Source organism: Mustela lutreola, chromosome 15 (genome assembly GCF_030435805.1).
Source record: "Mustela lutreola isolate mMusLut2 chromosome 15, mMusLut2.pri, whole genome shotgun sequence".
Lineage (NCBI taxonomy): Eukaryota > Metazoa > Chordata > Mammalia > Carnivora > Mustelidae > Mustela > Mustela lutreola.
In genome coordinates, this window is record NC_081304.1 from 60,511,838 (window position 1) to 60,528,607 (window position 16,770).

Here is a 16,770-nt window from a genome sequence, read left to right on the forward strand (position 1 = left end):
TCCGTGTCCTGGCCCTCCCCTCTTCTCTCTTGGGCTTGCAAAGGTCCTGGGGCATCAGGAGGGGAGACGGTTGGGCTGACCATTTGGTCCGCACAGAGGACCAGGCAGGGTCGTGGGACACACTCGGGCATCAGTCCTGCTGGGGGTACCACATTTGGGGGCAGGTCCTCACGGACCTCAGAAGAGAGGGAAGGAAGGTGCACGCAGGAAATGGAAAGGAGCACGGGGGCCGGGAGCCCTTGGGCCGGGGCTCGCGGTCCTCAGACAGGCTCTGCCTCTGACCCCCACTGGGGCCCCTCCTTGTCCAGCCTCCCGGGGCCATCAGGAGGCAGGCGACTGTCCCACTCTGGCTTCCCCAGCTCAAAGCATCCCCTTGCTCTGACCTCCCCCCAGGCCGTGCTGGCCACCGACCCCCCCACCCCCGCCAGGCGGCCCTTAGCCACAAGCAGAACCCACCAAACATCAACCCTCTTTCCTCTGTGGGCAGGGGCGGGGAACTGACACCTCCAGCCTCCTGGTGACACAAAAGAGGGGAAGGAGAAAGAAAACATCACAGTGTTCACAGCCACTCCCGCCACCAGGAACAGCCTCATTCTGGTGGCCCTGGGCCCTTGGATTGGGGACCACAGAGGAAGAACCATGACCACAGTGCCACATGGGGCCTGTGGGGAAACTTACTTACACTGTTTATTGTTTTTTCCATTTTAGTCAGGCCTCGGACAAAGCACAAAAAATGTAATTTTGACTATGGACAGAAGCCGGGTGTTGGGGCAGGATGGGGGGCAGTAAAGTTCCAGTGGTTGTCCTGCCCAGAAGGGAGTGGCATGGACTTGAGAGAGCGTTCTACAGGAAGTGTGCGCAGCTGCAGAAGTACCCAGGGGAGGCCGGGCAGGCCCACTCCGCACCCTAGCCCAGCATGTTCCGGCAGCGGAGCCGCTCTTCCTCCCGCTTCTCCTCCAGGCGGTTTTCCAAAAGCCTCAGCTCCCTGCGCACCGCCTTCCCCATGGATGGTTCCAGCTCCAGCACTTTCTGAAGGTCCGCCCTGGCCTCCGCCTCATTCCACACCTCAGCGTGAGCCCGGGCCCGCACGTAGTAGGCCTTCACGATCCCTGAGGGGAGGACAACACTGCACCTGCTGACCCCCTCCAGGCGCGACCTCACCACTGACAAAACTCTTAACCTTAACCGGGATCCTTAATTTCTCTGTGCCCCTGGGGCCGCCTCCTCGGCTGTACATGTGGGTGACAGCAGCAAGAGCAGGTCCTACTCCCCTCCCTTGCAGGGACTCTGCCAGGCCCCAGAAGAACTAACTCCAAACCGGAAACCTCCTACTCAGTCCCGTGGGCTCCCCCACAAGGCGTGGGCTCCAGACCCCCGTCCCCTCCCCCTCGGGTTACTCGGGGCACTGAAGGAGGTGAGGAGCACAGGGAGCCCAGCCCCCTGCGCACAGCAGGAGAGCGATGTCTCAGCGCACCCGCAGTCACTCCACCCTGCACGACCGTCCCCCCGCACCTCGCTCGCAAACACCTGCTCCCCACCAGCGGCACCAGCTGCGGAGGCACCAGCGTGCAGGCCTGCTGCCTGCGAGTCCCGGCGGCTGCGAGTGAGCACCAGGGCCTCCCTCAGGGGCTCTGCCCAGGACCTGCCGGCCCGCTCCGCCCCGCCCCCCGAGCACCTGCCTGCCCGCCCCTCTCCGTCCAGCGCACCTGCCGGCCCTGCCCGCCCGGCCCCCGCACCTGTCGGCCCGCCCCGCCCGCCCCGCCCCGCGCTGCCACACCTGGGTGCAGCCGCAGGATGTCGCTCGTGTGCTCCAGCACCTCGTAGTATTCCTCCTTCTTGAGCAGACACTGGCAGTAGTTGAGGATCAGGGTGTTGACCATCTTCTCCAGCTTCAGCCACTGCACCTCCCAGGGCTTCTCCTGCGTGCGGGGTGGGGGGGCGGGAGGCACCCCAGTCCACCGTGAGTTGGGCCGCCTGCCCCCGCCCCTGCCACAGTCCCCCCCCCCTCCAGCCGCGCGGGCAGCTCCCCACCTTGGTCTGCAGGTTCCTCAGGCAGACGATGGCTTCCTGGTACTTGCTGGAGGCTTCGTCGTAGCGGCCCAGTTTGAAGAGCCGGTTCCCTTCTCCGTGGAGGATGGGCACCGCCTGCATCTTCTCCTGGTTGTTCAGGCTCCACGTCTCCCGCTGGTACTCGCTCGGGGCCTCCACCTGGCCGGACAGCGCAGGGGGGTGAGGCGGGGACCGGGGGACCTGCGCCCCCGCAGCTGGGGACCCGCCTCCTCTGCCTTCTCTGCAAGCATGCTTGCTGGTCACATGCACGTGCATAGGGGACAGAAGCCACCGGCTGCGCCCGCCCTAAATCAACACCTTTATGCAAGTTACAGACAGACAGCCCTTGTCAACACTGGACTTCCAATATTCAGAAGGCAGTCTCCATACTCACTTGGCTAGAACAAGACACGTTATTGCCACCTGCTGGGAAATTGCTGTCATGAAAGTTCAGATCTATGAGGTCTAAAATGAACACCTTAGAGTAAGGCCCTTGTGCAGTGCACAAACCGCACAACTGTCCTAGCAAGGCCCGCAAAGGCCCTATTGTTGACACCATTCCCTTATTTGTTCACCCATGTAGCCGTCGGGCTGAACCTCATTCTTGGCCATAACCCGAGTCCTAACCCAGGCCAGACCCTCTCCCACCACCTCACAAATGCGGCAGTGGTTTAGAAGCCCTCTCATGCTCTAGAGAGAAGGCAGTGATGCCCGGGACCAGGGAGGGGAGGCTCCCCACACCGCGTGCTCTCTGAGGCTGGGACAGCCCTCTTCTGCCCCTGCCACCCCCAGAGCGCACCTGCAGCAGCTCTATCACGAAGATCAGAGGCTGTGGCTCCTTCTGTAGCTCGTCCAGGTCCTCGTAGCCCAGCGTGTGGTAGGCGAACATGTTGGCCAGCCCACACGTGTGTACGTGCCACTCCGTGGGGTCCTTGCCCTCCGCCACCTGCCGCAGGCTCCGGGACAGGATGGGGTAGACCCCTGTGTGCTGGGGGGAAAGACGGCGGATGGCATCTGGCCTGCGTGCTCAGAGCCTCCGCTCTGAGTCCTGCTACAGCCTCACCGGCCTGGGGTTGTTGCTGCTGTTTGCCCCCAACAGACCCCCCGGAAGGACTGTGGTGCACTGTGTTCCAGGCCAAGCGCTCTCCCAGCTCCTTCTGTCAGCTCCTTCCACAGGCCCCAGCAAGGGAGGCCCTTATCCCCACTCCACAGGTGGGAGACTGGAGCCCAGAGGCATGAAGCCAGTTGTGAAAGGTCACCCAGCAATGAAACGACACAGGCCGGTTCACGCCCGGTTTCAGGGGGCACGCTCTCACCTTTCCTGGCCCTCGTGCTCAGCCCCGACCCATTTCTACCCCGGGGAGACCTGAGCCCTTGCGTGGGTGACCTGCAGGGAGGGAAGTGTGGGGAGGAGGGAAAGGCCGGGCCCCAGGGGCCAGAGGGCCGACCTGGCATCCCCAGGGGGCTGCTGATTAGCAGGGAGCCTGGGCGCCTGTCTGAGCTCCAGCCCCCTTGGCCGCACCTGTGGTCATGGAGCTGAGGGGAGTTAGAGGAGACACAGGGGTAGGCCCCGCTCGCCCCAGCCTCTCCCTGCACTGGGCACGGGGCTTGCCACCCTCAAGGAGGAGGAGGGCTGAGAAAACCAGCCCCTTGAGCCTCAGCCGCCTGTGAGCGGTCCCTGAGAGCCCCCCTCTGCTGGGACAGTCCAGAAACGGCCCATCTCAGACACCCTCGTGGCAGCTCCAAGGACTGAAGGGACAGAAACAATTCAGCCTGTCCTCTGAGTCACCAGTGTGGGGGTGAAGGTCAGCCAGCCCAGCCCCCACCAGCCAGGATTAGCCCAGAATGCCCTGCTGAGGCTCCTTTGTGACAAGAAGGCCAGATGGTAGTTAATTCCCCTGGGATCAAGGCTGACCTAAGGCCCAAAGAGGCCCCAGGAGCAGCTGTTGCTCCAGGCAGCACCAGGTCCTGCATCCCAGCAAGTGCACTAAGCAACTGGGCCCCAGGGCCAGGTGGCTGCCTGGGCAGGACCTCCGGTAGAAACTCTGCCCCTTGACATGCATACCCTAGCACCAGCAGAGTCTCCCCCCACCAAGGGCAGCACTGTGGCTGGGGGTGCCACCAGGAGCTGGAAAATATCCAGGAAAGAGGAGAAAGGCCTGAAGAGGGTCCCCGAGTCCCGCGCCCAGCGGGGTGGCAGGTCCTGGGAGGGAGGGAGCAAGGAAGATAGGAGTCCCAGCTCTGTGCCAGTCCTGAAGACAGCTTGCCTGGCTGGGGACCGCAGACCAGCCAGAGCCACACGTGGGGCTCCGTGGGGCTCACCTCTGGCTCTGGGGACCAAGACCGTGCCTGTGACGGAGGCAGGGGACCCTTGGACCCCCACACCGAGTCTCCTGCCTATGGATCTGTCGCTATAGGAGAGCCCGCAAACTCTGGGCCATGGGCCATACTCAGCTCGCAGACTGGTTTTGTCTGATCACTCACCTTGCTGAGCTGTTATCAACTAGTTAACCAACATTCAAATATCGGGGGCGCTCACCAGGCGACCATCCAGGCGGAGCTGAGGACCAGCTGCCCCTTTGGATGAGGCAGACGATCCGCAGACAGCCAGAGCTCCGGGCCCCTCGTGGAATTTTAGTTTGCAACCCGTGGCCTCACGGTCCTGGGCACCGGCATAAAAATCCCACATGGAGACCAACGTCCTGCCTGGGGGCAGGGCAGAAGCTCCTAGCCCCAGACCGGCCCTGCCTCCCTCCCTAGGGGCAGGGAGGGAGAGAGGGGGCCTCTTCCTCTTCAGACTGATGCAGAGAGGACTGGCCAGGTGGAGGGTCTGCAGGGAGTGACAAGCAATGCTGCTCGGGGGAAGGCCAGTCCCTCCTAGTATGATCATTCCACTGACGGCTGCCTGCGTCTTTCCAACACTTGGATTCTTAAATGGACAGGAGCCTCTGGAGGGGAAAGGGACCAACCTAATTAAGCCTGCCAAACCTTTTTGCACTTCCTGGCCTGGATGCCACCTGCTCTCTACACGCAGACCTGGTGAACTCCTATTCATCCTTCAATACCCAGTTCAAGGTCATTTTGGAGACTTTCCCCCAAGACCGTAAAGCACTAGTTGCCCATCTCCCAGGCCCTGAAGCAGTCTGCCTTCCCTTAATCATGTCATGGGGCTGGCTGCCCCGTATCGAGAGAGTTCAAGTATATGTTCTTCCTCCAAGAACTGAGGTTCCTTGAGGGAAGCACTTAGCATTTCGTTCCTAACACACAGCAGAGTCCAAATCTGGTCCCCAGTGGATGTTTTCAGATAGATTGGCAGCCGGGCACACGCACAATGGGTGGGTGCTCAGCAAGATGGGCAGTGCCCTCCTGTGACGCGGCCAAGACAACACATCCATCGGCCAGCCCAGGCTTCCTTGGCAGCTCTCCATGCACTCAGCCCTCCCGCGTGGTGACCATGCATCCTGCGGGGGCAGGGCCTCGCTGGTGGCCAGGCCTCGTCTACTGGGCCGCGGCACGATGGCCGGCATGACCGGGGCACGTGGGTCTAAAAGCTACAGAGCATCCGCACCGAGCAAAGCCGATGGATATTAAACCATTCTCTGAAGCCGTGAGGAAACCCATTTTCTGAAGACCCAGGCAGTTAAGAACAAAACGCTTTGACCAGCTTTCTAAGCACCAGGACCAAGACCAGCAGAGGCACCGGTGGGCAGAGTCCGTGTCTGCCCAGTGAGCCAAGAAATGAGGGACGAGGCGGCGGGTGCCCCTAGTGGCAGAGGTGGCTCTGCAGCCTGACTCGTGCTGTGACCTGCAGACCCTGCAGCAGGGAGGGGACCGACTGGGGACCCCACCCCGACCCTGAGCAAGTCACTCCCCCTCTCTGCCCCGGTGCTTCCTCATCAGCATCTAAAATTCTGTCAGCACTCCTCCATTACGACTTGTCTGAGCAGCCACCACGTCCCGTAGTCCCCCCAACCGGCCCCCGGCACCGGGTTTCATTAGAGATGAGTGACACAGAGTGTCCCAGAGAGAAAGGGCTTCCCCGGGGCCACAGAGCTCAAACTCAGATCTCAATCTCTCTCTCTCCCAAATTGCTCCTTCAAAGAGTCAGCGGCCCCGAAGACGTGATGGGTCAGAGGGGCCGCCATCAAGGGCTGGTGCGCCCGTTGGGTGAAAGACAAGGGGGAGCCCGGCAATGGCTGGGTCAGGCCCGCGACATCTGAGCCGGTCGGCCGATCACGGTGAGAAGAGACTCCCAGCGCGAGAGGCCAGTGGACCGCGCGCCCAGGGGGAAGCTGGCAGAACAATTTCTAGAAACTGTGGGGACAGAGGAACATGGAAGACGGTCCCATGGAAATCCACCAGCTTTCTAGAATGTGGGGAGCCCCTGTGCATGGACTGTGTTTGGGTCGACATTGGAATAAGCCGGCCACTAAGCTAGAGAAATGTGGACAGTACCAGAGACCATCGGCCTGAAGGAATTACGGGGGTTTTCAAAAGACGTAATAATGACACTGAGGTGATGTTACTTTAATGCCCTTTTTACAGATACAGAGTTGTCTTTGCAGCTGTAATGTAGGGAGTCTGGAGCGTGGCTTAGCTGTGTGGGATGAGGGAGAGTAGGTGGGGGGGATGAGGCAAGCCTGGCTGGGGTCCAGTGGGGGCTGGTGTGGGGGATGGGCTTGGGGACGTCTCTGGGCTTTCTGTCGATTTTTGTATATGCTTGAAAGTTTCCATAAGAAATGTTTGCTTAGGGGCGCCTGGGTGGCTCAGTGGGTTAAAGCCTCTGCCTTCAGCTCAGGTCATGATCTCAGGGTCCTGGGATCAAGCCCCAGATTGGGCTCTCTGCTCAGCAGGGAGCCTGCTTCCCCCTACCCCTGCCTGCCTCTCTGCCTGCTTGTGATATCTCTCTCTCTCTCTCTCTCTGTCAAATAAATAAATAAAATCTTTAAAAAGGAAAGAAAGAAATGTTTGTTTAAACATCCGTGAGTCTTGGGGGCGCCTGGGTGGCTCTGTGGGTTGGGCGCCTGCCTTCAGCTCAGGTCATGGTCCCAGGGTGCTGGGCTCAAGCCCCAAGTGGGGCTCCCTGCTCAGCGGGGAGTCTGCTTCTCCCTCTCCCACTGCTGTTCCTCCTGCTTGTGCTCTCTGGCTGTGTCTCTCTCAAACGAATAAATAAAAAATCTTTAAAAAAAAAAAAGTGAGTCTTGCCATTTCTATCTGGGCTACAGAACAAGGAGGCGATCCCAGGAGGGTCACAGACTTGAGAATAATTTTACATGGCTCGCGGGCACAGGCAGAAGGGCAGGAAAGTGACCAGTGACCAAAAGTCCCCAGGACCCAGTAACCGTGTGTGGGGCGCCGTCCTGGTGCCCTATCCCACCCCGCCCCCCAGGCGACCACACCACTGACGGCCACTCTGGGGGCTTGTGGTCTGGGGTGACCCTCCTCCGTGGGCTCAGAGGCAGAGGAAGGGATGCAGGCTTTCGTTTTCACCCCACTTTGCCCCTCAGAGCGGGGACGAGGCTGCTGGAGGCGCGGACCGCACGGGCGGGTGTGGGCTACTCACGATGGCGTCACACCAGAACTCGGCCACCTCGCCGACCCGCATGGACGTCAGCAGGACTTCCCAGACCTCCAGCTTGAACATGTTCCCGATGATGATGTGCATGGGGTGGCCCACACGCTTGCTGTCGTCAATCACTGTCCGGTCCTCGTCGCATTTCGTGGTGCGGAAATGGAAGATCACCTGGTCGGCAGGAGGGGACCCTGGTCTCAGACAAAACTCCCACCGTCACTCGCGGGGCTATCCTCTGGGCTCAGCACACCGCACCCCATCCAGATGCCGGGACCCCATAGCGACCCTGTGCTGCCTGCCCTAACCCCCGCGCCAAGGGCTCCGAGCCACTGGCTATCCCGCTGCCTGGCAGCTGTGCGGGACCTCAGAGCTCAGCTTACAGAAGCCCTAGATCTGAGGCCACAGACCCCGCCACTCCGTCATCCAGGGAAGCCCACCAGACATTTGGAGACAACACTGTGAACCCTGAGGGCTCCACTCTACACTGAGCATCAGAAAACTCCCAAAGCCCTTCCCCCAGCCCATGCCAGAGTTTAATTTGCCAGCATCACAGACGTCCGGCGAGTGGGCGCCGTTTCTGAGCTTCCCAGGTGCTCGGGGCTGATAATCCTGGGAAGGGCCCTCCTCGCCCTGCTTTGGCAGAGCGGAAAGAGGCACAGCGGGAATGCAGAAGGCGGCAGTCAGGGAGCCCCCTTCTGGTGCCAGGAGACCAGGTCCACTCACCCGGGACCCCGTGATGAAGTTTGGGAGCTCCCCGGTCCCTCCGTGTAGAATGGTTTTCTTGACGCCCTCCACGTTCAGGAGCAGAGCGGCCTCCATGGCTCCCGGGCTCAGGCTCAGTAATCTCCCGGGAGGAAGACACCCAGACCTGGGGATTGACCCTGCCCCCGGGGCAGGTGAGAGCCAGGAGTAAGCCGGGCAGGCAGTGCCTCCTCCCTACTCCGCAGGGGGAGGTGAGGCCCCCACCGGCCAGCCACCAAGGGTTTTCTCCCATCCCAAGAAGAAAGAAAGAGGCCAGAAAGTTCTCAGAGAAGATGGGGAGGGGTGTAGCAGGAGAGAGGCCTCAGCCCAGCAAAGGGGAACAGCAGGGGAGCCCGAAGCCCCCTCCACGTCCTGGTGTCCATGCCAAGGTCCTGTGGTCGCTATAGTCCCTGCCTCCCCCCTCTCCTGTTTCTTGCTCCTCTCCCCCCAGACACTGTGCAGGAGAGGATGTGATGCGGGGTGGGGGTGGGGAGCAAGTTTCGGGCCTGGGGGCTTCTAAAACCAGGTGAGAGAAGGGACAAGTTTGGGGAGTTAAGGGTGCCCCCAGCCCCGCTGCAGCCCCCACTCCAGGTTCTGAATGTGCGGAGCAGGGCTCTCTCTCTCAGGGTGGAGGGTCTCATCCCTCACCCCTGTGCTCGGGGAGCCCTGCAGAGTCCAGTCCCTGCACCTGGGATCGAGTTCGGGAATCAAAGGGACAGGTGGCCTGAAGGCGTGGTATTTGGCGCCACCTTGTGGTCAATGGGAGCTCGGGTTCCCAGGGTCCTTCCTTTCTGTGACCCCAGCGGGAAGGGACACTGGATTATCAGGAGCCACATAGAGCCCCTGACCACACTTCTCATTTCCTGACCTGTGGCCTTGGGTGTCTGCCACCCTCCTTAACTCCACCTGCCCCGCCAAAATGGGGAGATCCACCTCTCCAGATCCCCCCCAAAGTCTCCCACAAAGAGCCACTGACATAGAGGCCAAGCCCGAGCCCCTAAGCCCAGACCGGGGCGGCCGGATCAGACCCCTAGGCCCCTCCCAGGGTGCTCAGACCCCCTAGGGCTCCCGTCTGGCCCTCTCTGGGAGCAGGGGTCCTGGGGTCCTTCTCTGTCCACACAGCCATGCAGAGGGGTCTGAACGCACAGGAAGCAAGACGGATGCTTAGAGGGAAATAACGCGATTACCATGGACACTGCGGGAGGGAGAGAGGGAGAGAGGACCCAGGAGTGGAGGGCTGCTTCCGGGGTCCCGGCAGTGCTGGCTGCTCCCCCACAGCGGCGGCATGGCTGTTGGCTCTGTCTGTGTTCATCGTGCTGGACTCCCTGCCGGGGACGGCTGGCTTCTCACTGTTACCCGTGATCGGTCGCTAGGCTCCGGAGGGCAGAGAGGCACGGAGTTGGGGTGTGGGTGTGGGGTAGAAGGCATAGATCTGGGCCCCCGGTGCAGAGGAGCAGGAGTGGGGTTTGGGGGTGTTTGTTGAAGCCGAGACCAGAAGAAGGACGTGCTCAGGCCACAGCGTCCCGACAGGCCCCCAGCCACGGTTAGCCCCAGACTAACCTCCTAATGGATTTCGGGAAAAGGCAACCCTAATAACCCCACCCCTCTTAAAACCCATCAAAGGCTCTCTGCTCCCCCTCAGGACATGCCCCAGCCTCTCCCCACCCCCCCCCCCCAGGCCAGTGGAGCCACCCCCTGCCCCTAGCCACCCGACCCCAGGGTGGTAGGCCCTCAGTCCGCCAGCCACCTTCCTTGGTCCTGGAAATGGGTGGTGCCGGGTCCCCGACACTGCCCTTGGCAGGCCCCGGCTGAGGAAAGCCTCGCCACCCCCTCCACCCTGCATCTTGTCCCTGAGCTCCTCTGCTAAACCGCAGCGTGCTGAGGGAGTCTACCCTGCCCTTGCTCACGTGGGGTTCCCCACACCCCTTCGCCGCCTTCCTCACCCCAAGGACGCCTCCCTTGCAGCATCTGGCCCAGCGTAGGTCTGCTTCTTCCAGCACCGGCCATTCCAGGGGGTCGTGGGAACTAGCAGGAAATTCTGCTGTTGGCCAGGGCGTCCGCCAGGACGGGGCAGGGCTGGGGCCCCTCCTCCTCCTCCGTCCTCCTTTCTGGGGCTGGACCCCAGAAAGCCCCTGCCTAGGAATGGCTTTGCCCCCGTCCCTGCCACCGCTCCACTAGGAGGCAGCCCCCCCAGGCATATAATTCCCCCCCCTGCCTGGCTGGCTCTGCTCCCGGCAAGGGAGGAGTCTCTCATTCAGAAAGTTCCTCATTCCTCCTCCTCCTGGCCCTCATTGTCATAGACTCTGCGGTCCTTTCCCCTGGGCTGGCGGGGATGGGGACGTTCTGAGGGAGGGGATGCAAAGCCCCACATGGGCAGGGGGGCCTGGCCAAACATCCCTCCATTCACGTCTGACCCTGAGGAAGTCCTGTGATCAAAGATTGGGCATTTGGGATGCAAAGCCGGACACCCGACTTTTCGGTTCCCGCTGACTCTGTGCTCCTGTGTCCGGCCAGACACTTCAGCCTCGGAAATCTGTGCTGTCATCCAAATGCGAGTAAAAATAGCTCCTCCTTGGGCGGCAGGGCAGGAAACACACTTGGCCCGGGTCAGGGCTGGGCCAGCGCGGACTGTCCTCTGACGGCCGGACACAGAAGGGAGCAGCCCAGCCAAGCTGAGACTGTGTTCCTTCAGTGACTCCCTCCCACACCCAGCTTAGTTTTCCAGAGAATAAGGGCACTCGCCTTCCCCCTCCTGTGTCCTTGGGGAAAGGCCGGAATCCAATCCCCTAATGCCATCCACACGCCTGTCCCCAACAGGCCACAGCTCAGCCTCCACGTGAGGAAGGCAGGGACAGGAAGAGCCATGGTCAGACAAAGAAACAGCAAAGCAGAACATCCCAGCCCACCGCTCAGAGTCCCACTCGTTTCCAGAAACTTGAGTCTCACACATCTGGGAGCTGGGTGTCTGACCGTGGGCACTGGCCCCTCGGTGCCAGGAGTCTCCCCCCACATGCTCAAATACGTTCTGGGCTCCCTTAGCTCATTCTGAAGGTTCCAGCTGTAAACGACGCGACCCAGGGGGCCTTCACTGTCATTTTCTTTGATTATTGTTTCTTCGGTTCACGGACGCCCTGTCTCTCCCCACAGGCTAGATCTGAGGAGCAGCGCATGGACCCTGGTCCCCTGAGGGCCACTGGGGCCCACCTAACCTCGCCTGGCCTCAGTTTCCTCATTTACTCCTAGGCTGCCCTGAGGGTCCAGCGAGGTCGTCACAGAAGGGCTGGGCGGGCACACCAGCTCCTGTGGCGCGCAGCTCCCTCATCCCTCCATCCCCCGCTGCGGGGAGGAAGGTTCCTGAGCCTAGGCCTGGGAGACCCAGCTCTGTCGCGGCCCAGGGTCGAGCTACGCGGAAGGGCTAGGGAGCCGACGGAGACCGGCCAGAGATGGGGCGCGCTGCACGGCCCGGGACAGAGCTATGGGGTGGGGGGGCGGTGAAGCTCGCAGCGAGGAAGCCTGGTGGGGGGGACGCGGCCTGGCCCCGGGGTCGCGGGAAAGAGGGAGGAGCTTCCCAAAGGCCGAGTTTTGGAGCTTGTGCGGTTGCAGGGGTTGGGGGAGGACTCGCCCTGAGGGGGACTAGACTGGAGGAGGGCGGGGGGGTGGGGGTACGCTGCTCTGGCCCCTCCTCCAGGATCTCCCAGGTCCAGAGTGCGGGGGCACGTTTGGGGAACACAGGGCAAGGGATGGAGACGGACACACCCACGCGGGAGCGGGCAGCCGCGAGCGCTCCGGGCAGACACCGCCCCCCGCGGACCCCCGACCGCGCAGACAAAGGGGCGGCCCCCGGCTGCGCCCCCTCCCGCGGGAACCCGGCGGCCAGCCAATCGGAGGGCAGCAGCCCCACCGCGAGCGCGGGGTCCAATTGGATTCCGGGCGCGGCCGCGCTGCGCGGACGCAGCCAGTCAGCGGCGAGGACGGGCCGAGGGCGGACCCGCGCGGAGATTCAAACCGGCGGGGTGGGCGCAGAGCGGCCGGCGGGGCGTGCGGGGGGCGCGGGGGGCTGTCGGGTGAGTGCGGCCCGGGGCTCGGCGGCGCTTCCGTTCCCACGGGACCGGACGGGGCGGGGGGATCCGGGCAGGACGGGCGCGCATGCAGGGCCGTCGGGGGCTGCGAGACGCAGACCGGGGGGGGGGGGGGGAGGGGGGGCGCTGCGCGGCTGGAGCGCCCCGGGCCCCCGCGAGCTTGCCAAAGGGCGTCGGACGCGGCTCCGGCGCAGGGAGGTCGGCGAGGGCCGGTCCTGCTTCCCCGCTTGCGGCGGAGAGCCGAAAGGAGGCTGGATGGAAGAAGGGTGCTGTGGACAGTGGCAGGCAGGGACCGCAGGACGGGCGGAGCGGCCTGCCCATCCTCCGCCCTCCTCTGCGCCTCTGACCTCTCTTCCAGGACGCACCCTCCTTCCCGCTCCCACAGCTGCCAGCGGCCTCCACACCCAGCCCCAGCTGCCTCGTGTCCGTGGGGCCCCGGGAGGGTAAGGGGCTGCCGTGCTGACCTCCCTTTTGACCTCCCCCCAGGATCTGGTGGGCTGAACAATCTCTTGGCCAGGCAGATGGCTTCCAAGTGGCCGGGCGTGGGGACCTCAGTGCGCCGGACACCGCTCCAGGACCAGGAACAGCTGGAGGAGGAGGACGGGCCGCGGCCTGTGGCTGGCCATCCGGAGACCTCTGGCGGGACCCTGGGCTCCCTGTGCAGACACTTGCAGAGGAGGCTGCCGCTGAGAGCCGTCAGCCTCAACCTCGGGCCAGGGCCCTCCTGGAAACGCCTGGAAAGCCCCAGGCCAGGGCAGCAGGGCCTCCAGGCTGCGGCTCGCTCTGCTAAGAGCGCCCTGGGTGCCGTGTCCCAGGTAAGGCCGGTGGCATTACCTGTCCCTTAGCTCAGGCTTCTGTGGCATCAGACAGCTGCCTCCAAGGGCCCCTATGAGGAGTCAGAGCCGATGAGGACAGGTGCGCAGTCCAGAGGAACCAAGCCCCACATTGGCAAGAGGCCAGAGCTGCGTTGTGGTGGGGTGACAGGCAAGGGCGTAATGGGGGACACCAAACAGGAAGCTTCTGGAGGTGACCACAGAACCACCCAGGAGAGGGGCAGCGGGAGGGCAAGCAACATAGTGTGAGTCCCTCTTCAGAGCTGGGGGGAAGCTTGGGTGTGGCCAGAGGGTGGAGAGCAAGGATGGGAACACAAGGATGTGTTCCTTGGGACACATTTTTGGGTCCCAATGAGGGACCCAAAATGAGGGAAGGTGTCACCCAGGAGGGACAGAAGCCGTGAGGATGGACCCACCCCCAAGGAGAGAATGGGGCCGGACCTCTCCTTGGGGTCTGATTGGGGACCCGAAATCCCCAGACCTTCCACTGAGAGGTCCTGAGCCAAGTGTAAGTCTGGTCTGTAGGAGCCCCAGCACGGATTTTTCCCCCGGGGCTTGGAGACACGAAATGAGATGGTCAGCCCTCGGCCACACCACCTGCCCTACGGAACACGGGTCTTGTTCTGACCTCCGGCCTCTGGCTTTGCTGGGGCAGACGTTCTGGTGGAGAGGAGCCAGGCGGGTCCGAGAGACCCTGGAACTCAGGCTTGCTGCTGTAGGCAGTGAGGAGCCCCAGACGGCCCTTGGGTCCTGTCAGCTGGCCCAAGGTGCAGCGTGAACTGCTGGGTGAGACCAGGGGCTGGTCCGCGGGGTGGCGGTGGCAGGCCCAGTCTCTGGGCTTTGTTGGAAGAGTCAGGGGCGTTACGGGTCCGGGAACGGACTTGGGTCAATGGGAACTCACTCCCCATGGCTGCGGCAGATCGGGACCCATTTCCCAGGGGTTCGTCCACGCCCCTCCCCCAGGCCCCTGAGCTGCTGGTGTCTGTGCCTGCTGGCAGGCCGCGGGGTGGGAGGTGCTGTCGCGGCTCTCGGAGAGCGCCCCTTGGCGATAGCCAAGCTCACCTATCCCTGCACCCGCCACAGAGAATCCAGGAGTCCTGCCACAGTGGCACCAAGTGGCTGGTGGAGACCCAGGTGACAGCCAGGAGGAGGAGGAGAGGGGCACAGAAGGGCCCCCGGCTGTCCGGAGCTGCCCCTGCCTACGCAGCCCTGGACCCATGGGAGAGGGACGGTCCCCGGCTCTCTGCCCGTGGGGGCCCACGCACCTACTCCCTGCGGAGGTCCAGGAGGGAGGCTGCCCTCCGCAGCCCCTACTCCTCCACAGAGCCCCTCTGCTCCCCCAGGTAAGAGGGGCAGTGCTGGGGCCCCCCAACATGAGCTGAGCCCCCTCTTGTGGCTGCCAGGGGCACCTGGAGCTGCCAGCAGCCGCGTTCGGCACCCCCATCCCCTGCCAGCCGGAGGCCTCGGGAGGTCCTCCAGGCCCTCAGTTTCCCTATCCGTCAAGATAGGAGTATCCCATGAGCCCGAAGCAAGTCCAGACGGTAGCTGGAGGCTGAGGCTCCATTTCCATGGGGGCAACAGCAGGGCTGACCTGTCTGCAAGGTCACCTGCCCTTGACCTGGGCCTCGAGCCTCTGTTCTCTGCCAGGTGCTCTAAGCTGCGCCTGTGTCGCTCCTTGTGGGGAGGGTCTGGGACAAGGTGTTCCCAGCCCCCTGGACATCGCCCCGGTCCAGGGCAGCTCGGGAGGGGCTCGTTTCAGCTTCCCACGGGTCACCGGCACGGCTTCTCCCTCTTTCAGCGAGTCTGACAGTGACCTAGAGCCTGTGGGAGCAGGACTTCAGCATCTCCAGCAGCTGTCCCAAGAGCTAGATGAGGCCATTGTGGCAGAAGAGAGGTGAGCCAGCATTTCTGGGGGACCTCTCTGCCCCTGGATCTATCCTGCTGTGTGACCCTGGCCTACCCCTGCCCCTTGCTGGAGCTCCCTCTGCTCATCTCTAACATGAGGGGGACAAAACACGTAAGGCCCTGGTGCCATGTTTGTCCATCACCTGAAACCCCCCCAGGCGAGGAAAGACCCACCCTTCCTCCAACATTCCCCATGGCTTCCCTCTCCTGCCTGCCCGTGGAATTGGGAAGAGCTCTGTGGCCACGGTGGCATTTCTGGTCTGTCTGCTCAGGGCCCTGGAGGCAAGTCTTGGATCTGCAGCTGCCCCAGCTTGGGGCCAGTCCCCCATTCATACAATGGCCATGATGGGCTCCTGGGTGGGGCCCAGCCAGCTCGGGTATGTGGCAGGAGGTCCCCTCCCGAGCCGGCGGCCCCATCGGCCTCTGTCCCTCCCGCCCTCCCATCTCCAGCGGCGACATGACGGACATGACCGTTTCTCTCATCCGTGACTGAGGACGTGCCTGCAGACAATGCCTTCCTCCCAGACATCTTCCCTGGGTTCTCCTCCTCCTCCCCTTCTCCTCCTCACGCACAAACAAGTGCTCGAACAGAGCCTTTTCTGGAAAAACCCACAGAACTGATGGGCTCAGCAGAGCCGGGAGTGTGCGAGGCTTCCCGCCTGCCTGGAGCCAGAGCCGCTGACCTCACAGACCACATCAGTAGCCGAGCATACCGGCCACCTTCCAGCTCCTGGTTCTGGGGGGATGACCATGGCGCCCATACTTCCCCGCTCTGAGCACAGAGGGGGCATGAAGGGAACTATGTATTGTGGGAAGCGAGCCACATCTGACCACCGTGCCCTCACGCCGGGATCCATGTGTCCCCCCGAGCTCCAGAGGATGGCCTGGGGCCACTGCTAACAAGGACCCCGGTGGAGGCTGCTGGAGGGGCCGCTGCTCCTGCCCTGGCCACATCTGATTCTGTCCTTGACCGCCCACCCCAGCCTGAGAGTCACGTGGGGAGAGGCTGGGGTGGTTCACTCACCTCCCCTTTTGGGCTTGGAAACTCACCCCACACTTCATGGCTGTGTCTACAATGGGAAGCCCGGGTAGCAGAGGTCCCGGGGGGCCCTGAGCTGTGCACCCAGAAGGCAGACCTTTGAGGAATCAGCCCCTGGACTGCCCAGTTCCAGGGACCCTGGCTCCCGTCCCCGTGCCATCCCCTCCCCCGAGCCCCGAGCCCCTGGGCCCGCAGATCCCTATTTATCCTCAGCACAGGGTACCATGAGTGGCAGGGAGGGGAGCACTGGTCAGTGGCCATTTCTGCTGTCGGCAAATTATTTAAGGAATCTGCTTTGTCATTTTACTCAAAAAAAAACCCTATCAGTTGACTTCTCTGGAGACAATGATGCTTTTTCATAATAAAGACTCTGCCTCTGTGACATCTGTTCTCTGTGTCGCACACGCACACCCCACTTGGGGCAGCTGGGCTGGGCTGGGCTGGGCTCCCCTCATCCTCCCCAGGCAAAGCCACCGGCCCCCAGCTCGGGGGACGGGGAACGAGGAACAGAAAAGGTCCCCTCAGCTTTGCTCAGGACCAAGAACACCTTAA

The 16,770-nt window shown here is 62.8% G+C and overlaps 2 protein-coding genes across 3 annotated transcripts; one reads left to right on the forward strand and one right to left on the reverse strand.

Moving 5' to 3' along the window:
* Nucleotides 1-783: 783 nt before the first annotated feature.
* AIPL1 (aryl hydrocarbon receptor interacting protein like 1) lies at nt 784-10,553 on the reverse strand. Its single transcript, XM_059149578.1, has 7 exons — nt 9,550-10,553; nt 8,345-8,502; nt 7,613-7,792; nt 2,849-3,037; nt 2,032-2,208; nt 1,778-1,919; nt 784-1,109 (listed from the first exon to the last, which is right to left on the reverse strand). Exons 1-7 carry the CDS (start codon nt 9,647-9,649, stop codon nt 907-909), a joined length of 1,149 nt encoding a protein of 382 aa, XP_059005561.1. The 5' UTR covers nt 9,650-10,553; the 3' UTR covers nt 784-906.
* Nucleotides 10,554-12,344: 1,791 nt separating this feature from the next.
* On the forward strand, nt 12,345-16,587 carry PIMREG (PICALM interacting mitotic regulator). 2 transcript variants are annotated; one of them, XM_059148403.1, is made up of 5 exons: nt 12,345-12,426; nt 12,928-13,256; nt 14,358-14,617; nt 15,073-15,168; nt 15,795-16,587. In XM_059148403.1, exons 2-5 carry the CDS (start codon nt 12,963-12,965, stop codon nt 15,859-15,861), a joined length of 717 nt encoding a protein of 238 aa, XP_059004386.1. In that variant the 5' UTR covers nt 12,345-12,426; nt 12,928-12,962; the 3' UTR covers nt 15,862-16,587. The 2 variants fall into 2 exon arrangements, with proteins under 2 accessions (XP_059004386.1, XP_059004387.1); XM_059148404.1 differs by having other exon boundaries at nt 12,347-12,426; nt 15,630-16,587.
* Nucleotides 16,588-16,770: the final 183 nt, after the last annotated feature.